Source organism: Felis catus, chromosome D3 (genome assembly GCF_018350175.1).
Source record: "Felis catus isolate Fca126 chromosome D3, F.catus_Fca126_mat1.0, whole genome shotgun sequence".
Taxonomy (NCBI): domain Eukaryota; kingdom Metazoa; phylum Chordata; class Mammalia; order Carnivora; family Felidae; genus Felis; species Felis catus.
The window spans coordinates 66,253,857-66,280,297 of record NC_058379.1 but is presented as its reverse complement, the minus strand read 5'-3'; the positions used below and the strand labels follow the sequence as shown (position 1 = coordinate 66,280,297).

General features: G+C 42.7%; 1 protein-coding gene across 4 annotated transcripts in view; it reads left to right on the top strand.

Annotated features, from left to right (window-relative positions):
* The window catches only part of PSTPIP2 (proline-serine-threonine phosphatase interacting protein 2), an 80,883-nt gene that overhangs the window by 24,616 nt on the left and 29,826 nt on the right, over positions 1-26,441 (top strand). For all 4 annotated transcript variants that reach the window (XM_045042191.1, XM_023241952.2, XR_006588337.1 and 1 more), the window contains exons 2-3: positions 20,821-20,921; positions 24,300-24,377. In XM_045042191.1, the coding sequence (XP_044898126.1) occupies positions 20,821-20,921; positions 24,300-24,377 (179 nt within the window). The remainder of the gene's footprint in view (positions 1-20,820; positions 20,922-24,299; positions 24,378-26,441) is intronic.

The following is a 26,441-nucleotide window of genomic DNA, read 5'->3' as shown; positions in this document are numbered from 1 at the left end:
AGAGCATGAAAGATACAGAATAGGAATGAATGCACTTTGTTCTCATCAACATCACATAGTTTCTATTAGTTTGCAGTTTCTTGGCTTTAGATAAATTGTCATGGAAGAAATCCAGTCAGTTGACTATCTGGGTTACTGGGGTCTGAGATACGGCGTCCAGTCAGCGGCTGTGAAATGCATCCCAGACATTACTGCTGCAGGGATGTGGCTGCTTAAGAGGCTTCACAGTTATGTAGTGTCTTAAGACTTTGAGATTTATTCTCGTTTGCGTATTTGGTTTGCCTAGTAGGTGAACCAGAGGATAATAGATAGAGACTAAAAGCCTTCAAAATTGTATTTCAGTGGGGATGTGACATGAAGGGTGTCAGAGGCTGGAGGGAATTTTTATGGACTGGACTCCAACTTCCCACGGGGAGCAAGAGGGAATACAAGTCAGCTAGAGTAGTGACTGGATATTTCCCTGGGCTTGACCTACTTTGGTTTCCCGACTTAGTTCTCTTATTTGCTTTGACGGTGGTGGTAGTTCGTTGGGTATTTGATCTGGCTGGCTTTCTTGGCTCTTCTGGCTGGATTGCTGGGGTTTAGAGAAACACTGTCCTGTTCCCTTGGTCCCCTATCTGAGGACCTACTTCAAATTTTAGGTATAACCGCTTCCTGGCACTTGCTTGCTTTTCCAGGCCTGTGCAGTGTCTTGGGCATGTCTGGAGGATTCTCTAGGGAATTCCGTGGACCAGCAGGAAGACTTGAGTCTGTATTTCTGGACACTGATGCACCACTGATTGGTGCTCAGTTCAGCAGCACGTGTACTAAAATTGGAACAATGCACCACTGACTTTACCCTGTGATATATACAGTCACGCACCTCTCAGGGGTAAACTATAGAAGTTCAACTTGTATTTATTAACTGGAAAAGTGTTAGCATTAACATTAGCAGTGCCCTTAGCTGTGGTCTAATGTTCCTCATGAATTGAAACACCCACCTTCGATTCTTAGATTTTTCTCTCCCTGTGGATTTGTAAGTCAAATTTCTCATGTCCTTGAGGGATGTGTGTGTGTGTGTGTGTGTGTGTTTGTGTGTGTGTGTTTGTGTGTGTGTGTTTGTGTGTGTGTGTCTATGAAACAGAGAGAGAGAGAGAGAGAGAGGGAGGGAGGGGGAGAGGGAGATTTAGATCATATTGAAGGTTAGATGGGTAATGCTGAACATTAGCCAACTTTCTGAACATTTATATCTTCTAAATCTTATGCCTTCTATGTTAAATTTAGAGGGATATTCGTCTTTCACAAAGTCACGGTCTCAACATACATAATATAAATTTTCTATAGTAAAATGTGAAGTTGTTCCTTTTTTTATGTTCAGTTTTGTTATGAGGAGTCCAAATAGTTCAGAAATAGAGGTTGCCACTAATAAATGTGTGGTGTGTTTCCTTCCGGACTTTTGTCTCTGTATTTATATACAATGTAGTTATGCATTCTTCTTAACAAATATGGACTCATTTATTATGGGCTTATATAGGAACCGTTCATTTGTCTCATGATAATATATTGTGGATATCTTTTTGTCACTATGTATAATTCTTAAAAAAAAATTTTTTTTAACATTTATTTATTTATTTTTGAGACAGAGAGAGACAGAGCATGAACAGGGGAGGGTCAGAGAGAGGGAGACACAGAATCTGAAACAGGCTCCAGGCTCTGAGCTGTCAGCACAGAGCCCGACGCGGGGCTTGAACTCACGGACCGCGAGATCATGACCTGAGCCAAAGTCGGACGCTTAACCGACTGAGCCACCCAGGCGCCCCAATTACTATGTATAATTCTATTTTATTCTAGTATCTAAGGAAACTTGTGATTATGTTGGGCCCACCTGGATAACCCAGGATCATCTCCCCCTCTCAAGATCTTTAACCTAATTGCACCAGCAAAGTCCTTTTTGTCATGTAGGGAAATATATTCATAGGTTCTGGGGCTTAGACAGGGGCATCATTTGGGGTCATTATTCAGTCTGTCATACTGGTGTTTTCTAGGTGTCTCCGCGGTAAAATTACTGCTTTCCCTTTTGTAAGTAATGAATAACTAATGTAATTATATAAAATAATGTAATTAATAAGTAGCTTAAGGGGGGATACTTTGAAATTATCTAAATGTACTGCTTGCCTCAAACTTTTATCCATTAGTTTTTAACATCCATTGGTGATTCTTGCCTGAATGAATTATTAAGGGGGTGGTCGTTAAAAATTTTTGACAGTTTTGTTGAGGAATAATTGACATGTAATAAACTGCCTGTGTTTCATTTTTATTTATTTACTTATTTTTTAATTAAAAAAAATTTTTTTTAACATTTGTTTATTTTTTAAATTTTTTTTCAACGTTTTTTGTTTATTTTTGGGACAGAGAGAGACAGAGCATGAACGGGGGAGGGGCAGAGAGAGAGGGAGACACAGAATCGGAAACAGGCTCCAGGCTCTGAGCCATCAGCCCAGAGCCCGATGCGGGGCTCGAACCCACGGACCGTGAGATCGTGACCTGGCTGAAGTCGGACGCTTAACCAACTGCGCCACCCAGGCGCCCCAACATTTATTTATTTTTAAGAGACAGAGAGAGAGCATGAGCAGGGTAGGGGCAGAGAGAGAGAAGGAGACACAGAATCTGAAGCAGGCTCCAGGCTCTGAGCTATCAGCACAGAGCCTGATGTGGGGCTCAAACCCACAAACTGAGATCACGACCTGAGCCGAAGTCAGATGCACAACCGACTGAGCCACCCAGGCACCCCTCATTTTTATTTTTTTTAAAGAATTAAAAAAAAATTTTAACGTTTATTTATTATTGAGAGACAGAGAGACACAGAACCTGAGCAGGGGAGGGGGAGAGAGAGGGGAAGACACAGAATCTGAAGTAGGTTCCAGGCTCTGAGCTGTCAGCACAGAGCCTGACGTGGGGCTCGAACTCACAAACTGTGAGATCATGACCTGAGCCAAAGTCAGTTGTTTAACCAACTGAGCCACCCAGGAGCCCCTAAAAAATTTTTTTTTAAATGTTTATTCATTTTTTGAGAGAGAGAGAATGCACCTGTGTGCATGTGAGTGAGTGGGGGAGGGGCAGAGAGAGAGAGGGAGACACAGAGTCTGAAACAGGCTCCAGACTTTGGGCTGTCAGCACAGAGCCTGTAGTGGGGCTTGAGATCTTGACCTGAGCTGAAGTTGGACCGATGGAGCCACCCAGGCTCCCCTAAACTGCCTGTGTTTTAAGTATAAAGTTTAACAGGTTTTCACATATGTCTACCACCCATGAAACCATCCCCACAGTTAAGCTTGTGAACCTATTCATCACCCCCAAGGTTTCCTCACACCCCTTTGAAATTCCTCTAACCTCACCTGCCTCTCTCAGGCAACCACCACTCTGCTTTCTGTCTCTGTGTATTAGCTGCGTTTTCTAGAATTTGTATAATCCAAGCACAGTAGGTGCTCTTTTTTTGGCCTGGCTTCTTTTATTTACCATATTTATTTTGAGTTTCATTCATGTTATTGTATTAATAGTTTGTTCTTTTTAGTTACTAAATAAGATTCCATTTTATGGACATGGACATGTGACAGTTTGTTTATCCATCGATCGTTGATGGACGTTTGAGTTGTTTACAGTTTTTAGCTATTACAAATAAAACTGCTATGAACATTTGGGGCTCCTGGGTGGCTCAGTTGGTTACGTGTCTGACTTTGGCTCAGGTCGTGATCTCATGGTTCGTGGGTTTGAGCCTGTGTCTCTGTGCTGACAGCTCAGAGACTGGAGCCTGCTTTGGATTCTGTGTCTCCCTCTCTCTTTGCCCCTCCCCCCACACTCTGTCTCTCTCTTTCTCAAAAATAAATAAACATTAAAAAAATAAAAAAACTGCTATGAACATTCATGTACATCTTTGTATGGTGATTTTCTGATTCCATCTATTATAATGAAGTTGGCATTCTACTGTAGGGAAGAGCTTTCTCTCCTCTCTCTCTCTCTTTGTTAGTATGCACACAGGGATTCTTATTTCATTCAATGGATATAGTATGTTACTATCATGATTTCTCTTGATGCTCAAATTTTTCTGGATTTGGATAGCAAGGGGTCCCTCTAAACTGGATTGTGTGCCCTAGATTTTGTATCCTTTAGATATATTCCCATCATTCTTTGAGCACTCCTCGCTTTCTGGGACAAGATGTTATAGGCTTAATAGCTAATTTCTCTGCCACAGTCCTAGAATCTGCTATTTCTCCAAAGAGCCCCGTTTCCTTTTAGTAGAGAATAGGATTTAGAAAGCAGTATTTGTGCTGTGGGTGTGCTCATTGCTACCTGGAATTCATTGTTTCTAGGCTCTTTCAACAGAGTGAGGAAACATATGTATGCATAACAATACCTCCAGTTCCATTACAACACCACAAGGTTATTCTAGCCTTCTCCCACTTGCTGTGTTTTCCAGAGGTATGCTGGTGAATGGTTAACAACTTCTCCAGTAGGTAAACTTTTATCTATGCTTTGCAGCATTTGCCAGTTTCCGTGGTGTAAAAACTCCCTCCATGGCCATTTTCAAACCACCAACATGACATCACTGAACAGGGAGTTAGGAAGAGATGTACAGCATTGGTCCTCACTGGTGCGAGCCAGGTCTTGCATGCCACTGTAGGGGAAGTGGGCTCCTATTATCCACAAAATATTTACTCATTTCCTAAATGAGCCCTAAAACACATAGAAAGTAGTTTCAGGATTGCTAACCAATGCCATTGGGAGCAACAAGCTAGCGTTTAATGCGTCTAACTCCTTTGGCTTAGGATGAGAACACACTGTCAGAATAGGGTGGCTAAAGTTACCTGGGTTGGTTCTACCTCCCTCTCCTTTAGTGTGGTGATTTTATTCATTCAAACGAGGTTAGGTTTGTTTATTTCTCTTTGTATTCCATTAGCTAGGTTTCTCCCTTACTTGTGTATGTTTCTAGTGTTTTCCACTGTGTAAAATATTAACATAATTTCAAAAGTTAGAACAACTTAGAAAGGTGTACCCAGAGGTGCCTGGGTGGCTCAATTAGTTAAGTGTCTGACTCTTGATTTCGGGTCAGGTCATGATCTCACAGTTCGTGGGTTGGAGCCCCTGCTTGGGATTCTGTCTCTCTCTGCCCCTCCTCTGCACGCACGTGCATGCTCTCTCTCTCTCAGAATAAATACACTTGATCTTATCCAAAAGGCCGAGAGTGATCTCTCTCAAAATAAGTAAATAAACTTTAAATAATAAAATAAGTGTACCCAGAGAAGCATCACTTTCGCCCCCTCCTTCTATCCCAATTCTACTCCTGTCTTGTCCTTTCTGATCCCACTTACCCTGTGTAAGTGACTAATTTCAGGTTTATCTTCTCTGTTTCTTTTGTACAAATGAGTAGATACATATATGTATATTCTCATTTTCTTTTCTTTCTTATGCAAAAGGCAGTATACTACACAGAATAGCCATGAAATCGGAAACGTGTGTGTTTTTGTTTTACTTTTTATGACTGAAACTCCTTGATTACTTCTGGGGCATGCTAATGATAGGTATATTCCATGAAAATCAGAAACATGAATCCCTTGAAACAATGCAAAGGCGCATGTGCAGGGGTTGATAGAAATGCTGTATTGATAAATTATGTTCATAACAGTTTTGCATAATGCATTATTAAACTATGCATTGCTAATCAAGGACAGTACATTCAACATATCATATGATATCATTGAAAACTTTGTAATGTAATAGCAATTAATCATTTCTTACGTATATTAGCCTATGCTTCCAGACTTTGGGACCACGCTGAAGCTACCCTCTTGCCCTTTGTTTTTTTAGCTTTAAAAAATACAGACTGAGAGAACTTAGGTGGCCCAGTTGGTTAAGTGTCTGACTCTTCATTTTGGCTCAGGTCGTGATCTCCGGTCTTGAGATGAGCTGAGGGCAGAGCCTGCTTAAGATTCTTTCTCCCTCTCCCTCTGCCCCTCTCTCTCTGCTTGTGCGCGCGCTCTCTCTCTCTCTCTCTCTCTCTCTCTCTCTCTCTCACAGAGCCTGATGTGGGGCTTGAACTCATAAACCATGAGTTCATGACCTGAGCCCAGATCAAGAGTCGGACACTCGATATACTGAACCACCCAGGTGCCCCTCATTCTTTTTTATAGAACTTCATTGTGAGGATATACCACTCTCCCTGTGTGTGAATATTTAGGTTGTTTGCAAAACTTTGTAATTGTAGACAGCACTTTGTTGGAGGTGTATCTTCAGGGTAAATTCCTACAAGTGGAATAGCTGGATGAAAAGGTAAACGCACATGTACTTTGGTTATTATTGAATTCCCCTCTCTTAAAGTTTGAACCAATCTTCATTCTCACCAGCAATGCACAAGAGTGGCTGCTGCCCGCAGTCTTGTCAACTGAATGTGTTTCCTCTTGTTCATTTTGCCATTACAATGGGTGAGGTTAAGTTTCCATTTGCATTTCTCTTTTAAAAAAAAATTTTTTTTTTACATTTATTCATTTTTGAGAGACAGAGCACAGTGGGGGAGGGGCAGAGAGAGAGGGAGACACAGAATCCGAAGCAGGCTCCAGGCTCTGAGCTGCCAGCACAGAGCCCAACACCGGGCTCGAACCCACAAAACCACGAGATCACGACCTGAGCTGAAGCCAGACGCCCAACCGACTGAGCCACCCAGGCACCCTGCATTTCTTTTTTTAATAGGTGAGGTTGTATGTATCTCTAAATATTTAAGGAACGCATACACACAGAGTAAATCATGTGTTCCATATCTTTTGCCCATTTTCTGATTCTTTTTCCATCAATTTTATTTTATTTTATTTATTTTTTATTTTTTTAATTAAAAAATTTTTAATTTTTTTTCTTTTCCATCAATTTTAAAGAATTATTTCTATGTCAGGGATATTAGCCCTTTAGTGGTGATTTAATTGCAAGTGTTTCCTCTGTCAGTTTTATGTTTATTCTTTATGTTTATTATTATTTTTTGCTATGAAAATGTTTTCATGTTTAGGTGGTCAGATGCATGAACTTTTTTTGTTGTTGCATTAGGATTTTCAGTCATAGTTAGAAAACCTTTGGCATGTTTATCTCTAGCACTTGCAGGTTTCATGTGTTTACATTGAGATCTCTGATCCATCTTGAATTATTCTTGGGTACATTGTGGGGTTTGTATCTGCATTTACCATTTTCTAAATGGCTAACAGTTGTCCCAGCACCGCTTATGAAAAAACTCACTTTTGCCCCAGTGATGTGAGATGCTACCTTCAGCATATATTACTTTTCTGTGTGTACTTGTGTCTATTTCTGGGCTTTATATTCTATGCCACTGGTCTGCCTGACTATTTATTATGCACCAGCCCCACAGGGTGTTAATGGTGGAGGCTTTATAAAGTGTTTAAATGTCTGGTAGGGCTGGCTTCCCTTCAGAACTTTTCATTCTCAGTATTTTTCTGGCCATTTTTGCATTTTTATGATTTCCATATGAACTTTGTTTAACCACATAAGAAAAAACTTGTTGGTATTTTCATTGGAATAGCATTACAGTTATAAGTTAACTAAGAATTGACATTTTTATGACACTGAGTCATCCTATCCAAGAACAAAGATACCTTTCCATTTGTATCATATCATCTGCAAATAGAAATGGTAGAGATGGTTTTATTTCTTTCATAGCTCCTATGCTTCTAATCAATTTACCCCCTCAAATTGCATTGGTTAATCCCTCTAGTATGAAGTAGTGGAGAAAGGGGGCATTCTTGCCTTGTTCCCCATCTTAATACAAATAAATGCCTGCAGTGTTTCTCCTTTAAGTAGGATATGGGCTTTAGGCATAGGACATATAAATATATATAATCATTTTGAGAAAGTACCATCGGTTTCTTTTTTCTTGAGTTTCTTTTAAAATCAGCAATGGGTGTTGAATCCTGTTGAAGGCTTTTTTGGCCTTGCATTGCATTGCTGTAATAAATTATGATGACCTTGTGGCTTAAAACAGCAGAAATGTATTCTTTCACAGTTCTGGAGGCCAAAAGTCCAAAATCAGCATCAGTAAGATGAAATCAAGGTGTCAGCAGAGACATACTCCCTCTGGAGGTTGTAGGGAAGAATCTATTCCTTGACTTTCCCAGCTTCTGGTGGCTGCTGGTGTTTCTTGGCTTGTGACGCATCACTCCAATCTTGGCTCCGTGGTCACATGGCTTTTCCTCCTAAGTGTCAAATCTCCCACTGCCATCTGTTTTATAAGAACACTTGTGATTGTGTTTAGGGCCCACCCAAATAATCGAGGATAGTCTCTCTATTTCCATACTCTTAATGTAATCATATCAACAAAGACTTGGTTTCCATATGAGGTAAGGTTCATGGAATCCTGGGATGAAGACCTGGGTATCTTTGGGGTCTATTATTCAGTCTACCATGGGTATCTATGGAGAAAATCATGATTTTTCTGTTAGATTTATTGAAGTGTTTTATTAGATTAATAAATTTCCTAATATTCACCCAACTTTGCATTCCTGGAATAAATCCCACTTAGTCATGTTACATTCTTTTCAGAATGTGTTACTGAATTATTTTTGCTAATATTTTATTTAGAACATTTTGATTAATATTTATAAGTGATATTGGTCTTCAACTGCCTTTTTTGTACTCCACTGAGTTAAAGTATTGTGTTATATTTGCTTTGGAAAGTGAATTAGGACATTTTCTTTCATGTCCAATCAATTTTGGAACCTCAGGAATACTTTTTTCCCCTGAAGGTTTGGTGGAATTCTATTTTCCGTGAAACATCCAGTTCGGTTGCTGTTTTCTCCTCCTTGATTACTTTCTGCTGCTTCTGTGGGAGCTGGCCTGCTGAAACTTTCTATCTCAAATGGGGTCAATTTTGTTAAACTGCATTTTCAGAATACGCTAATGTCGTCTTTTTTTTAAACGTCTTCTAAGTTGCAGTCTAGGAAAAAAATCTCTTACCTCAATATTTAAAAAAATATATTCTATATTTTCTTCTTACATGTTTATGATTTCCATGCTTAGACCTTTAATTAATCAGGTATTTATTTTAGAGTATGATGTTACAAAGGGCTCTATATTTAGTCTTTGGCAAAATGGACCGTCATTGTCACAGTAACATTCATTGAATAAGCCATCCTTTGCTTTCTGGTTTCATGCTTCTTTTATCATATATGAAATCCTCCGTGTATGTAAAACTACCTCTGGACTGTTGTTTGTATTTTATTTACCTGATTGTCAATTCACAATGTCAGTACTATGCTTTTAAAATTTTTTGTTACTTAATACTGTTTTTCATACAGGTAAGTTCCTCACTCATTACTTTTCAACATTTTGTAGGCTTTTTTCATTCACCTACCCTTTCTGGTGGGCTTTGGAATGAAGTTAAATTTAAAAAGAAACCCCAGTAACATTTTGATTTTTATTGGAATTATTTTAACTTTATAGATTTACCTGGGGAGAACCGAATTTTTCTAGTATTAGATTTTTCCATCTTGGAGTAGGATATATTTCTAGATGTATTGTGATTTTGTCTGTATTTTTTGGTAATGTCTTATACCTGGTAATGTCTATACCAGATTTTTTCTGTATTTTTTGGTAATGTTTTTCTTCAAAAAAGCTTATTCCTAGGTATTTTATTTTATTTTATTTATTTATTTAATTTTATTTTTAATTAAAAAAAAATTACATCCAAATTAGTTAGCATATAGTGCGACAATGGTTTCAGGAGTAGATTCCTTAGTGCCCTTTGCCCATTTAGCCCATCTCTCCTCCCACAACCCCTCCAGTAACCCTCAGTTTGTTCTCCATATTTATGAGTCTCTTCTGTTTTGTCCTCCTCCCTGCTTTTATATTATTTTTGTTTCCCTTCCCTTACGCTCATCTGTTTTGTCTCTTAAAGTCCTCATATGAGTGAAGTCCTATGATTTTTGTCTTTCTCTGACTAATTTCACTTAGCATAATACCCTCCAGTTCCATCCACGTAGTTGCAAATGGCAAGATTTCCTTCTTCTTGATGGCTGAGTAATACTCCATTGTACACACATACCACATCTTCTTTATCCATTCATCCATTGATGGACATTTGGGCTCTTTCCATACTTTGGCTATTGTTGATAGTGCTACTATAAACATGGGGGTGCATGTGTCCCTTTGAAACAGCACACCTGTCTCCCTTGGATAAATGCCTAGTGGTGCAATTGCTGGGTCAGAGGGTAGTTCTATTTTTAGTTTTTTGAGGAACCTCCATACTGTTTTCCAGAGTGGCTGCCCCAGCTTGCATTCCCAATCCTAGGTATTTTATATGTTTTGTTGGTATTGAGAATAGGATTTTGTGTTTTAAGTTATGTTCTTTTTAAAAAAATTTTTTAATGTCTATTTATTTTTGAGAGAGACACGAGTGTGAGCGGTTGTTACATTCTTAAGTGGTCATTGTTGATGTGTACGAAAGCTTAATGCTTTTCAACTCCTAGCTTTTCATTTGATAAAATGTCTGGTTTTCCAAGTAGGTACTTGTATCCTCTAGAAATCATGACAATTTCTGATATGTTTTTGCCTGTCTGGAGTGAGAAAGTGGGAAGGGTGCCCTGGAGGCGAAGGGCATTTACAGGACTTGACAACTGTGTGTAACCTTTTTTTCCTTTCAGTTTGTACTGTGGAAGCTTTGGTGCCAAGGGACGGTAGCTTGTTGCTCTTCTGCTCTTTCTGCCCTTGCTGGGAGCCTGCTGCAGGGTGGAGTCCTCACCAGCTGTGGCTTTGGCACAGAAGTCCCAATTGGCCGCTCTGCCTCCACTCAGCGGGGCGGGGCACTGGCTGGGCTCCCTCGGCCTACAAACACTGCCCATGGTTTCCGTGGTTGCTTCAGTTTCAGCCCCTGCTGACTTGAGCTTCAGGGTTTCTAGGGCTTTGCCCAGAAAGGCTGGAATTTCTTGTTTGGCGTGGGCTAGAATACTGGCTTCTGTCCTCTGTGCATCTAGCCCCATTGGCTTTTTGTATAACGGAAATTCCTACAAATCTCCAGCTTCCTCCTTGGGCCCTTCCTTATTTTCTATTATTGTTATGGATCATTTGGTATTTTAGTGGGGCCCGGGAACACAGGAGAGAGAACAAAAGACCTCAATTTGGCATCTTTAAAGGATGGAGGTGGGGAGGAAGACTTCAGATTATAAAAGCAGTATAAATATTTTATAGTAAATTTAGAAAATACAGATGTGTGGTAAGAAGAGAATTGCTTTCAGCATTTTGGTGCACATCCTTCCAACCATGGTTTTGTTTTGTTTTGTTTTGTTTTGTTTTGTTTTGTTTTGTTTTCCTGATGCAGGGGTTTGGTGTCACACAGTTACTTCCAAGTGTATTTTCAGCTGAGTGGAGTTGCCTTTTTAACTCACCTGCTGACTTGACAGGAGGGACATTTAGACATGTGAAAATGTCAAGTGTGGATCCAGCCCAGGCAGAGCTGGGGATGTCTGACTGAAGGCTGAAGGAGGTGAGGGAGGCACCCTGTGGGCTTGCAGAGCACAGCTGGAGTCGGAACTGGGGTGCGTTTCATTCTTGCTTTCACAGTCCCCTGCTATGGCTTACGAGAAGGCTTAAGGACAAAACCACGATATGGTTTTGACTTTATTTTTTTTTAATGTTTATTTATTTTGAGAGAGAGAGAGAGAGAGAGAGAGAGAGAGAGAGAGAGAGCAGGGGAGGTGCTGAAAGAAGGAGAAAGAGAGAATCCCAAGCAGGCTCTATGCTTTCAGCCCAGAGGCTCAAACTCATGAACCGTGAGATCATGACCTGAGCCCAAACCAAGAGTCAGACGTTCAACCAACTGAGCCACCCAGGCGCCCCAATTTTGACTTTTGATTTAGGAACACATGGCCAAAACAACAGTTTCCATATCCCTTTCTGAGGTCTCTCTGACACCTTTCCAGCTACTTCCTGTGATGATGACATATTAAAAAAAATTTTTTTTAATGTTTTATTTATTTTTGAGATAGCACAAGAGGGAGAGGGTCAGAGAGAGAAGGACAGAGGATCCAAAGCGGGCTCTGTGCTGATAGCAGCGAGCCCGATGTGGGACTTGAGCTCACAAACGTGAGATCATGACCTGACCTGAAGTCAGACGCTCAACTGAGCCATTCAGGTGGCCCGACATGCTTACTTATTTTTGAATAGCTAACAGACTACATTTCTTTCACTGTTGTCTGTTTTTAGTAAAAAAGTTCACACGGTCCAAATACATTTGATTTTTTGCTTATGTGGCCTGGTCTTGAGAAATTTGAATGTGTCTCTCATAATTCCTTTAGTTTATGAAGCACTTGACAAACTCAAAGCACAATATCTCATTTGATCCTTACAAGAATCCCCGTTTGATAGTCTGGTAAGTTAACATGAAGAGAGTCTGAGCTCTTAGCCCAAGGTCACATAGCTGGTGCGGGGTAGAATTTGGACTCAAACTCATGTACAGTGTTAAAGCCTGGGCATGTCCCTTGTAGAATTGCTGGGGTTAGGGGGGCGCCTGGCTGGCTCAGCAGGTGGAGCATGCCAATCTCAGTCTCGGGGTTGTGAGTTCGAGCCCCACACTGGATGTAGAGATTACTTTAAAATCTTTAGGGGCATCTGGATGGCTCATTCAGTTAAATGTCCTACTTCAGTTCGGGTCATGACCATGTATTTTTTTTTTTTTTTAATGTTTATTTTTGAGAGAGAGAGAAAGAGTGCAAGCAGGAGAAAGGGAGACACAGTAGGAGCCTAAAGTAGGCTCCAGGCTTTGAGCTTTCAGCACAGAGCCAGACAGGGGGCTGGAACCCATGAACCATGAGATCATGATCTGAGCCAAAGTTGGAGGCTTAATTGACTGAGCCACCCAGGTGCCCCATGATCTCATGGTTTTTGAGTTCTAGCCCCTGCTTTGGATCCTCTGCCTCCCTCTCTCTCTCTGCCCCTCCCCAGCTCATGTGGGCATTCTCTCTCTCTCTCTCTCTCAAAAATAAATAAACATTGAAAAAAAAGTCTTTAGAATTGCTGGAAGCAGACCGACAGAAAGTTAGCTATGGTCCTTGTCCTCCAGGAAGAGAAGCTGTGTGGTTGAGTGGTTTATGAATACAGACTTTGTTCCTCAGTTGCTTGTCCTATAAATGAAGATAATAATGATCCCTGTGTTGCAGGATTGTTATAAGAATTAAACAGGATATTCCACTCACAATAGTTGGTATGCTATTTGGAATACAGTGAGCATTCAATGGATGTTAGACCTAATTATTAATATTAATTAACAATAACTAATCCATATTTGCTGATAAGGTGAGTTTGAACCATTTGGTTTTACCTCTCTGGGTAAAAGAGATAGGAAAGCAAGCAGGAAAGAAAGGTCCAGGTGGAGACCATAGGGAGGTAAAAGGAATGCCTTGGTCTTTACTCCCAGTCTACTGTTGCTGTATAACTTTTCATGAATAACAGAGATTTGAATATATTGTTGGTTGAGGGTTAAGATCTTTCACTGTGGTTAGAGGTAGTGATAAGGAGACCCTCACTTCCTATTTTCTCCAGCTGTAAAACATGGAAATAGCTCCCATCTTGCTGTGTTTGTGGAAAACGCTGTGGACCTGTAATGCAGAGTGTGGCACAGCATATCCTCAGGCAGCGAACAAATGCAGCCTTTGTATGTAACACCAAGTCAGCAGACCCCAGCCCCGGGTCCCCAGAGGGCATCAATGTTAATTTGCATTTTTTACTCCTAATCAGAGTTGTGGGGTTTTTTTAAAGTTTATTTATTGATTTTGAGAGAGAGAGAGAGAGAGAGAGAGAGAGAGAAAGAGAGAGAGAATGGGAAAGCAGGGGATGGGCAGAGAGAGAGGGAGAGAGAGAGAATTCCAAGCAGGTTCCGTACTGTCCATATAGAGCCTGATGCGGGGCTCAAACCCACGAACCATGAGATCATGACCTGAGCCAAAACCAAGAGTTGGATGCTTAACTGACTGAGCCACTCAGGTGCCCCCCAAATCCGAGGTTTCAAAATGAAGTGCAAACCGTGGAGTCTTTCTCTGCCCTCTTCTCCATGCCCCCTTTACAGTCACTCTCCTGCCACCCCCATCTCTCACGTTCTCTAGTTTTGCCTGCATGCATCCTGCTTTCCTCTGTGCTCAGCTCCTCTGCATGGGAACCTTGATTGTTCTTTTGTCTTTTATCATTTCTGGGGCAGCAGCAGTTCTCAAACGGCATTAAGTCACTTGCAAGGAACGTAAAACGTGGAGATTCCCCTGCCCCAAGCTCAGAACCCAGCAGGTCTGGGTGGAACCTGGGAGTTTGCGAGGGTGATTCTGGCACAGGTGGTCCTTGGAGCCCACAGCTAGGGAAACCGTGTAGCAGACACCATGATAGGGTGGGCGTGAGATGTAGCACAGACCCAGATGTGGGGACACTCTGGTGGCAGCGCCTGTAACTGCGATGGCAGCTTTGGAAGCTGCAGGATGCTTTGCTTCCCCTCTGCCCTTATATCTTCTGCCCAGAGGCCACGTGGTGGAAAAGGATCATGGAAGCAAGTTCTGAGAGGCTCCTGCAGCATGGGGCTCAGCGCTGGGCAGGAAGGAGAGTGTATATGCCTGGACTGAGTGACTGAAATCAGACCTGAGTGTTAGATCTGGGGTGGGGAGCTGGCGGGCAGTGGAGTTACCCTCCACCAGGCAGTGCACAGAGACTTCCTCCTTCTCTGAACCCACACCCTGACCTGGTCTGGACTGACAGCCTGTGTGCTCACAAGACTTTTACTACTATTCTTTGGTTCACATGTCTGCTGATGTGGCACACATGTTGCTTACTGCTGGATCTGGCAAATTTTTTGTCTTAAAAAAATTGAAGTTTCTTTGTGGTCAAAGAACTAACACATTGACTGAAACTTGAATGCTTTTTTTTTTTTTAATTTTTTTTTTTAAACATTTATTTATTTTTGAGACAGAGAGAGACAGAGTATGAACGGGGGAGGGTCAGAGAGAGAGGGAGACACAGAATCTGAAACAGGCTCCAGGCTCTGAGCAGTCAGCACAGAGCCCGACGTGGGGCTCAAACTCACATACCACGAGATTGTGACCTGAGCCGAAGTCGGACGCTTAACCGACCGAGCCACCCAGGCGCCCCAACTTGAATGCTTTTTAACTCCTTATAATTCGAGCATTATGAAACCTTACGTTCTGGGTCCTTGGGTGGTTTGCTGGGTGCTTAGATCTGTTCTCCCTTCGTTGTCATCTCCCTGCCTCACACAGGACTCCAAGGCCAGATCCACTTCCAAGGCTTAGTTAGCTTCCTCTGTTCCTCCTACTGTGTTTCCTGCCTGTTCTCCCTCTGAATTCTGTTCCTTTTTTTGCCTTTTAATTTTATTGAAGTGTAATTTATGTAAGTTAAATGTGCAGATCAAGGAGTTTCAAAAACTGCACACACCTGTACAACCCACACCTCTATAGAAAGATCTTGATAAGAATGTGGGTCACATGGGTGTATGCATTTCCATCATTCCAGGAAGTTCCCTGAGGGGCCCTTCCCACTCCACCCTCAGTTTCTCCCCTGGCTCAGGTAATCACTGTTATTTCTTTTCCTGTAGAGGTAAGTCCTAAAACTGCCTGGCTGCCCTAGAATGTCATGTAAATGAGATCATACATTAAATGCTTTTTTTGTGTCTGGCATCTTTCACTTGCATGAGGTTTTGTTGTTGTTGTTGTTTTTGAATGTTTATTGAGAGAGAGAGAGAGAGAGAGAGAGAGAGACAATCCCAAGCAGGCCTGACTCAGGGCGTGATCTCACAAACTGTGAGACCATAACCTGAGCCGAAACCAAGAGTCAGACACTTAACTGATTGGGCCACTCAGGTGCCCTCACTGGCATAATGTTTTTGAGATTCATCCATGTGGTTTCCTGTGTCAGTAGTTCTGTCATTTTATTGCTGAGTAGTATCCCATTGTATGAATATATCACACATTGTTTGCCATTCATCAGTTGTTAGGCATTTGGGTTGTTTCCAGTTTGGGGCTATTGTGAACAACACTCCTATGAACATTCTTGTGCAAGTCTTTTTGTGGACAGATGTTTTCATTTCACTTGGGCAAATGTTTAGGGTGCAGCTCTGGGCCATAGAGTATGTGTATATTTTTCTTTTTGAGAAATTGCCATTTTTCAAAATGTACCATGTTTACACTCCCATCAGAATGCATGAGAGTTCTGGTGGTTCAACATTCCTGCCTACATTCAATGCTGACTTTTTAATTTTAGCTTTTCTAGTGAGCATGAAGTAGATATGACTGTGACTTTAACTTGAATTTTTCTGTGATGGTAAGCAACTTTACATAAACTTTTTGGCTAAATGGAATATCTTTTATGAAGTGTCTTTTTATGAAGTATTTATGAAGTTTAAGTATTATGCCTGGTTTTTATTGGGTTGCTTATGTTTTTATTATGAATTTGTTGGAGTTGTTTATATATTCTGGACATAGTCCTGTGACAGACATATATGTTCAAATACTCTACCCCTGACTATGACAGACATATGTAAGGTGAATAGTTTCTCCCAGACTGTGGCCTGCCATTTAATTTTCTTCATAATATCTTTTTTAAAAATATTTATTTATTTTTGAGAGACAGAGTGAGAGCAGGGGAGGGACAGAGGGAGAGGGAGACACAGAATCTGAAGCAGCTTACAGGCTCTGAGCTGTCAGCATAGAGCCAGATGCAGGGCTCAAACCCACAAACTGTGAGATCATGACCTGAGCTGAAGTCGGACACTCAACCGACTGAGCCACTCAGGTGCCCCTGTTTGTCCATTTCTATTCGATTTTATTCCACTATTTTTCTTTCTTTCTACTTACTACAGATTTAATTTGTTCTTTTTTCCTAGCTCCATTAAGTAAAGGCTTAGATTGTTAATTTTAAAACATTTTTTCCCTCATGTAAGCATTTAGAGCTGTAAGTTTCCCTATAAGCACTATCCTGCTGTATCCCATAGATGTTGTTTCCTTCACCATCATTTGGTTTGAAGAATCTTCTGATTTCTTGTGTGAATCCCAGTTATTTTAAAAGACTCAACTTAAATCTTATTTCTTCTCTTTTCTTTCATTAAAATTTAAAAAAAAAAAATTTTTTTTTCAACGTTTATTTATTTATTTGGGACAGAGAGAGACAGAGCATGAACGGGGGAGGGGCAGAGAGAGAGGGAGACACAAAATCGGAAACAGGCTCCAGGCTCCGAGCCATCAGCCCAGAGCCCGACGCGGGGCTCGAACTCACAGACCGTGAGATCGTGACCTGGCTGAAGTCGGACGCTTAACCGACTGCGCCACCCAGGCGCCCCTCATTAAAATTTTTTAATGTTTATTTTTGAGAGAGCGAGCGCATGCGTGCACGTGCGCATGAGTGGGGGAGGGGCAGAGAGAGAGGGAGACACAGAATCTGAAGCAGGCTCCAGGCTCTGAGCTCTCTGCACAGAGCCCGGCGTGGGGCTTGAACCCACGGACCGTGAGATCGTGACTTGAGCCGAAGTCAGACCCTTAACTAACTGAGCCACCCAGGCTCCTCTCTTCTCTTTTCTGATGACTCAAGCCTATTCTTTCTTATGTACCTCTTTCATTATATATTTTCTCTTTATAGTCTTGTGTATCGTCTTAGTTTCTAATCTTCCTTGTGCATACACATTTGTTTTATGTATTTGTCTTTTATTGACTCTAAATGAACAATAGGCCCCTTGACTGCAAGAACTGCAGCTAACGAGGACTTGGTAACCTTGTTAGTATCTTGTCCGTAGTTGGCATATAATTAACAGATATTTCTCAAGCTCCACTAACATGGAAGCTACTGTGGGTGATAAAAGTTGGGTGTAATCCAGATACTCTTTAAGAAGTTAACTAATTTTTAAAAATATGTTAACTAATGATATAAAATAATGTATAATAAGAGCCAAATAGAGGAATGGGCATTAAACACTGCAGGCATTTAGAAGAGGAAGTGAAGTCGTTAGAGGGAATTATTTGAGGAAGACTCCAGAGAGGAAATGGGATTTGAACTGGCCCCAAACCAGAGGAGGAGATGCCATTCCCGCTGTGGGAAAAGCATGTACAAAGGTCCTGAGGTATAAATGTACACTGTCCATGTAGAAGACAGGGAAGAGACCAGTGTGGGGAAAGCTGAGGAAGGGAAGTCAGGGATATTGTGTAGAGAACTCCAATTAACGAGCTGAGGATATTGAGGTTATGTGGTTATCACTTCTGATGGCAGATCTGAGATGCCATCTTGGTACTCATGCAGTCTTCTATCCTACTTGACCCTCCTGTTCTTACTTATGCTAGTCAGAGCTTACCAGCCATGCTTTCCGAGCAGCATATGAAGAGTTCCCAGGCCAAATCTTCCACTACTTTGAACTTGGTCATGGACACTGTTTGTTTTCTCTTGGGGATTTCATTTCTTGGTTGCCTCTGTAGCCCAGTCACTGCTCTGAAGCAGGAATTCGGGTTTCTTAAGCTGACAACCATGAGGCCTTGTGATTTGGTTTGTTTCCATGAAACACTAGTCTAGCTCCACCCTTCTTGCTCAGCTCAAAGAGTATGTATCTGCACCCTTCATTAAGAAAAAAGAAACCACTTTTTTCAAAAGAATAGCATAAAACAGAGAACCCAAGTGTTTTTCTCTGAGAAGGGCAAAGCACTTCTGTCTACAAGCCAGCATTGGTTGTGGTCCTTTGTGCCCATTCACTCATTCACTCAGGAGTCTTTGCCTTCATCACTTCCTTCTGATGTGTCTGGCTGGAACACAAGAGGCGTTTTCATCCTCCAGAATTTTACTGTAGATCTTTGGTGTGCATAACTCGAAGCTAGATTTTTTGGTGTGTGTGTGTGTGTGTGTGTGTGTGTGTGTGTGTGCAGGAGCGCCCCAAGACTTGGAAGAAGCTGCAGGAACTTGCTGTAGAGTTGGGACAGCAAGATTCCTCACGTGGTGGATACCAAGCAGCAAATTCAGAAGCTGGGCGCTCTGAAAGCCCAGAGGAGGGGGCCTTGGGGTCCCTCAGAGAAGGCTTCCAGAAAACCTGGCAGTTGCGGGACTGGATCTAGATTTATCTAGGAGGGGATAATGTAAACATTGTGTTAGAGTTGCCGCTGAGTGCTGCATTGCTGGTGACGGGAAGAAGCCTCCCTGGCTGAGACAGAAGAGTGTGTATGGAGGGGGTGGGTAGAGGAACGAAGCTTTGGTGGAGGCTGTTTCTTTAGGCTTCCCAGGGCCTAAATTTATGCTGAAACAACAGCCAGAACTCCTAGAACTAAATGCATTTCTAACTTAGATTTATTTATATGCCCACACGTAAAATTGGCTCTGTTCATTAAAAATGCAGTGTGAGTTATGGCCGGTTAGGTTTCTGAAGGCCATGTTGAAATCAGCCTCAAGCCTCGTCCTGCTAGATCTCCCTGGGACCCTGTCTGCTAGTCCAGGCCATGCCAGTGGCAGCAAATGGAAGAGGGAGATTCTGCTTCTCCAGTGCTCAGAGCTGGGTAGAGAGGTATCTTCAGGGGTCCCCCACTCACCACTAATGGTAGAATAGTACCTCCCTCAGCCCACTGGGGGCTGGGAAGGGGTGGTCTGCCTGGCTGGGCTGGGGGTGGGTGAGTTTAGAGCTCCCCAGGGCACACTTGGGACAGCCTAACCAATCTCCCTAAGGGACTAGAGTCTGAATCAGGCAACCTAATGTATGCCTTTGGAGGTAGAAGCCAGGGAACCAGCCAGATTAGGGGACCTCATAGGGGGTATTCTTTAGCCCCTGACTTGTTGGTTTGAGGCGTTGTGGGACTTTGATTTTAAAGGTTTTTTTTTTAAATCTTTATGTATTTTTTAAAATGACAGGGAGGGGGAGGGGCAGAGAGAGAGGGGGACAGAGGATCCAAAGCTGACCCCATGCTGACAGCAGACAGCCTGACTTGGGGCTCGAACTCACAAACCGTGAGATCACGACCTAAGCCGAAGTTAGATGCTCAACCGACTGAGCCACCCAGGTGCCCCATGGGGGACTTTGATTTTAAAAATGTACTGCCTCTGTAGTACAAGTACAAAGGCTACTCCTTTGGGGACTTAAGTAGCTTCCTCCAACCTCAGAACACATAATAAAATAAAATGGGCATAAATTGCTAATTTAAAATGAGAAAACATCCCTCCTCCCCACCACCCCTCCCCGATTGGGGCCAGCCGGTGACCATGTGATGGATCATGCTGACTCCCCTTCATGTTTCCCAGTGGGAAGCCGGGTCCCCCTCTCTACTCCAGGGACCTGGCTCCTGGCTCAGAGCTGCTTGCCCTTTGCAGGGGTACCCTTGGCCCTTGACCCTCGACCCTCAGACCAGGCTTATTGGCTGTGGGAAGACGTGTCAGTGTCAAGCTCTGTGACAAGTTTGAGAACGAAGGGAAAATTGTGTAGCCCTGGTTAAAGCAGCCCTGCGGTTGCAGTGGGTTTCCACCCCACAGGAGCTGTTGCCCTGTCCTGATGTGACTTGGCCTTGGGGGTTGGTGCTGAGAGGGACAGAGCCCAGCCAGCTCCCTCATCCATGTGCTCTCCATTTCCTGTCATGTCCTTCCTGTTTTGTGGCCCTTCAGTTTCATAACTTTGAAAATTCTCCCACAGCCACATACACTCTTACTTCTTCTATTTTGTTTGCTTTGGTCATATATGTCTTGGAGGTGAAGTTCTTCAGAAACTTCCCACTGCCGGCTTCCCCTGTGCTCTGCCCTGTCTACTCGCCACGCTCGGGGCTGCTATCATCACTCCCTGCCCTGACAAATGTCCTGTCTCATCAGAGCTCAGACATCCTCAGCACCGCCGGCTACGACAGCATCATCCAGCACCTGAACAACGGCCGCAAGAACTGCAAAGAATTTGAAGACTTTTTAAAAGAAAGGTACATGCTGTTCTTCCTTGAAGATGGAGGGGAAGACAAAACACCCCCACACAAAGGAACAATTTCCTACTTTCTGTGTGTTTCTAAGCGTTCCCAAGACCTCTACTGTAGGCTATGGAATGATACCCAGGAAGTAAATGATATCTCTGTCCCAAAGCTCTTAGAAACCAGCTTTGACAGATGACATTCATGAATGAAACAGCAAACAAAATGTAATAAAATGCTAAGTGAGGTGATACGCACAGCACCGAAGACCTCACGGGAGAGGGAGATTGTGAAAGACTAGTAAATAAAGAGGGGCAGCTTCATAGCCGACGGGACTGGTGAGCGGCCCTGGGGGGGAGGGGCGGGGTGGATTTGATAGGCGGAGGTGTCTGTGGAAGAGCAGCAAGCTTGCAGGTGGAGGAGAGGAGCACGACTTAAGGAGCCTGATTCAGAGACCATGGGTGGGGAGAGGCAGAGCAGTGAGAAAGATGGGGCGGACGGGTCCCAGCACTCCAGAGGGCAGGGAGCTTGGTGGGGAAGGAGGGGACTGGCATGGTGTAGAGGATTTTTCCTTTCCTTTCCTTTTTACATTTTATTTTATTTTTAAAGTTTATTTATTTATTTTGAGAGGTTGGGGTAAGGCCAGAGAGATTGGGAGAGAGAGTATCCCAAGCAGGCTCCCTACTGTCAGCACAGAACCCAATGTCGGGGGTCAAACTCACAAACCATGAGACTGTGACCTGAGCTGAAACCAAGAGCCAGACGCTTAACCGAGCCACCAGGCGCCCCTCCTTTTCTTGTTGTAATAGATAAGGTTTTTATTATTATTATTTTTTTAATTCCGTACTTAACGGGGTAAGTTAGTTTTGTGGGAAATCGTAGTCCTCCAGAACACTCAATTGCCCAGTGATTCTGGATGAAGGGGGATTTTTGGCCAAAGAGCTGGGTCATTACCAGGACCCAAACTAATGAACAGATTCTCCTTGTAACACAGTGAGTGAGAGGTTTATAGCTTGGAGATACAGACATTAAAGTCTTTTTCCATCAAGTCTTTGTATTTTCTTCTCAAGAGAACATTGGGTAACATCACACCTACATGGTTGTGCGCCCTGATGAGGAGGCCCCTGTCCCTGAACTGTCTGAAAGGCCCCCGGGAACCGGAGAACTGCCACACTGTGGTTCTCAGGAGCCGTAGGCGAAGTGAAGTCGGTCCACTGTCAGCCTCCAGGGAGCTAGCTGGTCATGCACCTCTTCCTTCTAGACACCAGCCTCCCTCCTCTACCCAAGCTGGTTGACAGAGGTGACACCAGGTTACCACTTTTCTTTCTCTTGATGGGTACTGGAGGTGGGCTTCCTCTGTTCTTCAACAGAGCTCTGGAGGGAGCACGCAAACAGGAATTTCATGACTGCAGGGTGTGCACATTGTAGAGCCTCCCTTGCTTATTGTGCCCCTCCTCCAGTTAGTGCTTTTATCGATTTTCTCCTGGGAGTGAACTAGCCTTGCCCTGCATCCATGAGAAGGCATTCCCAAACATCCATGACCGAAGCTTCCGCTGCCGAGGCGGGACCATCCAAGAGTCCCCTGACATGATGTGGATGGTGTTGTAGCTCAGTGGTGCCCACATTTTTTTTTAAATGTGACCCTCAGCAAGAAATACATTTTACACTGCCATCCGGTACACACATGCATAAAACAAGAGTTTAACAAACGTCACTACCCTATTATTTTACTCAATTCTATGTATTTAAACACGGCTGGTCATGACCCATTGAATGGATTTATTGTGCGCAAGTGAGTTATGACCCACAGTTTGAAAAACACAAGTCCAAACAAATCCCAGAAACTAAGTTCTCACTTTTTAATGTCTCATAAAAATATATGGAAAAGAGAAGGAAATTAAAAATTAATAAATATTTTTATTGTATTTTTTAAAAAGTTTCTTATTTATTTATTTATTTATTTATAGACAGAGACAGCACGAGTGGGAGAGGGGCAGAGAGAGGAAGAGAGAGTGGGTAAGAGGCAGGGAGGGAGAGAATCCCAAGCAGGCTCTGCACTGTCAGCACAGAGCGTGACCCGGGGATTGAACTCACAAACCGTGAGATCATGACCTGAGCCGAAACCGAGAGTCAGACGTTTAACCGACTAAGCCACCCAGGCGCCCCTGTGCTGTATTTCTAGTATATGGTCATTTTTCTGCAGGAGTTTCAGAGCAAAAGAAACCAGCCCATGCTCTCTGGTTTTGGGAAAGAATCGGCATCAGGTCAGAGTGTCAGATATGTATGCCTTGGGTACAGGGGTTTGAGGCTCTTGGTCATGTGGCCTGCCTGGGCCCTGGGCTTCCTTTCTGGTGGTGTGCTTGCCAGGAGGAGGCTGCTGTCAGTGAGGGAGTGTGCGTTCCTTCCCTGTGTCCTGTTCAGAGATAATTCATGTGAAGATGTGCAACCCTCTTCAGGGTTTAGTTGCCTGGCCTTTCCTCTTGCTCTGGTAGGTGTGGGGTGCCTGTGGTTCAGAGAGGTTATGTAACTTGCCTAAGGTCACACAGCCAATAAAGGATAGATCTGCTTTCAAGCCTAGGAAAGTCGGGCCCTGGAACTCTCTTCATCATACCTGGTACAGTGCCTGGGACATCTTAAGTGGTGGGGAAAGGGGATATTCGGCATTTTAGATCACGCTACACCAAGTAATAGTCAGTTGTTTTTGTGAGACCTGCCAACTGCAGAGTTTATATTCTGAAATTCCCCTCTCTTTGCTATAGTTTAGCTGTGTATTTGAATTGGCTCAGTCGATTAAACGTCCAACTTCCGCTCAGGTCATGATCTCATGGTTTGTGAGTTCGAGACCTGCATCGGGCTCACTGCTGTCAGCGCGGAGCCTGCCTCAGATCCTCTGTCCCCCCTTCAGATCCTCCCTCAGAAAACCCAAAGAACAAAAAACATAAAACACTGAATTGACTATGAATGAGGAACTCTTTAGGATGGAAAAAGGATACTCTTCGAGAACATGGGAAGAGGGGTGGGCCTCAGGAGTGCAGCATTTAGTGGAATTATCTCTTACTCCACTTAAAAAATATATATGAATAAAAATAAATTTTTGGTAAATAAATCCTTGGGTCACAGTTTTGAATAGTCTGTAACGCGCTGGCCTGTGCCAGTCAGGGGGCCATGTTTGGTTTTGCCAAGATGTGATGTCCACCTGGCAACTGAGACATGAAGGCCACCAGTCTTCTCACAATTCCCCCTGTCCTGTAGGAGAGTTTTGCATTTTAGAGAATGGTGTTATATCTGAGCTTCTCCCTTCAGAAGTGCAGTTTTGCCCTCAAGGGGGGTGCCATGTGTTTTAACTAAGTCAGCCCGAGAAAGACTCAGAGCTCTCTCTTCTGTTCCCTTTAGGGCATCAATTGAAGAGAAATACGGCAAAGACCTGCTAAACCTCTCCAGGAAGAAGCCGTGTGGACAGTTGGAGATCAAGTAGGTACCATGCTTCTTTCCTGTTTCCAGGTTGACTAACACTGCCAGGAGCCCCATCACTTCAGCAGACAGAGCTGGCCAGTGGGGTGAAGTGTGTCGGGGGAAAACAGTTTTTAGGTTTTTTTTTTTCTTATTTTGAGGCGTGAAAAATCTAAAAAAATAGAAAGGAGGCTAAAATGAACTGCAAAGCCACAATCCATTAGTAAAATGTTCTAGATTTTCTTTGAAGTCTTTTTCTATGTATACTTTTTCATAGGTAGGATTATACTGTATATGATTTTGTACTAGACGTTTAATAGAGGGGCTTCCACGCACGCGCACACACACACACACCCCACAGTTTGTGATAACTCTGAGAGACTGTCTGCATGATTTTATAGTTCTCACGACTGATGTGAGGTTTCTATACGTATTCTTCTGTTACTCACTGATTACAGGAATGGCCAGGACATGGTGCCTGCTTTAGGAATACGCTCCCTCTCATCTAAAGGGCTGGCTTCATGGGCCGTCATACAGGAGCCTACGCTTTGAAGGGCTTCATAACGGGTTTGATGCTCTTTGCTGTCCCCATTTTGAAATTCTTAATAATTTTTATTTCTTCATTTATTTTTTAATGTTTGTTTATTTTTGAGAGAAAGAGAGTGTGAGCAGGGGAGGGGCAGAGAGAGAAGGAGACGCAGAATCTGAAGCATGTTCCAGGCTCTGAGCTGTCAGCACAAAGCCCAATGCAGGGCTTGAACTCATGGACGGTGAGATCATGACCTGAGCCAAAGTCAGTTGCTTAACCAACTGAGCCACCCAGGTGCCCCATAAATTCTTAATAATTTATAAACAACGGGTCCCACATTTTCATTTTGCAGTGGACCTCACAAATTCTATAGCCCCTCCTACTCATATGGAAATTTCTACATTCCTTCTTCAAAATAGGCATGTTGAGGGAGGCTTGGGAGAAATAGTTTCAAGGAGACTTTGCAGGCCTCTGCAGACCTAATCACATCACATACTGTGCTATAGAGAGCCGCATAGATGCCCTGAGGTCTGTGTCCTATCAGAGACCCTAATGGGGGAAGATAAGACATAGACCTTCCTCTTCTCTTCTCTTGCTTCTAACACACACGCACACACACACACACACACACACACACACACACACACCACCCCACCCCACCCCACCCCAGAAATGTGCTGGATTATAGAAAAGAAACATTGAAAACTACTTAAAATATTAATAGTTATATAAGCCTAAAAAATTTGTTACCCCCTGATATCAGGCATTGGTATAAGGAGAATTCGTTGATTAGACTATATTTTACTTTTGATGTTTTAAATGAAAAATTAAAAAATACACTAAAAGGTAAAAAGACAAACATAAAGACTGGCTGTATACCCAAATCACCTAGATTTAATAATTATTCATGTTTGCCATACTTTCTTAATATAGGTTTTTTGTGAAAATGTTTAAATTGGAACATTTTAAATTTAAACCTAGAATTAGATATTTCTCCACATGTACTTGGTTCCTTTTAGTGATTTATTGTATTTAGAGATGAAACCCTGAGTTCTAGCATTGGTCATTGTCACAGAGATGTCACCGTTTCTAGGCACTTTCCCAGGACAGATATTATATATTATATTATATTATATTATATTATATTATATTATATTATATTATATTACTTATATTTTATTATTTTTAAGTTGTTTTTAATAATTTTTTTACATTTTATTTTATTTTCGAGAGACAGAGAGAGACAGAGCACAAGCAGGGGAGGGGCAGAGAGAGACAAAGACAAAATTTGAAGCAGGCTCCAGGCTCTGAGCTGTCAGCACAGAGCCTGACGCGGGGCTCGAACCCACAAACCATGAGATCATGATCTGAGCTGAAGTCGGAGGCTTAACTGACTGAGCCACTCAGGCATCCTATTTATTTATTTTTAAATGTTTATTTTTGAGAAAGAGAGAAAGCAGGCACGTGCGTGCATGAGTGGGGGAGGGGCAGAGAGACAGTGGGACAGAGGATCCCAAGCAGGCTCTGTGCTGAAAGCAGAGAGCCAAAGGCAGAGC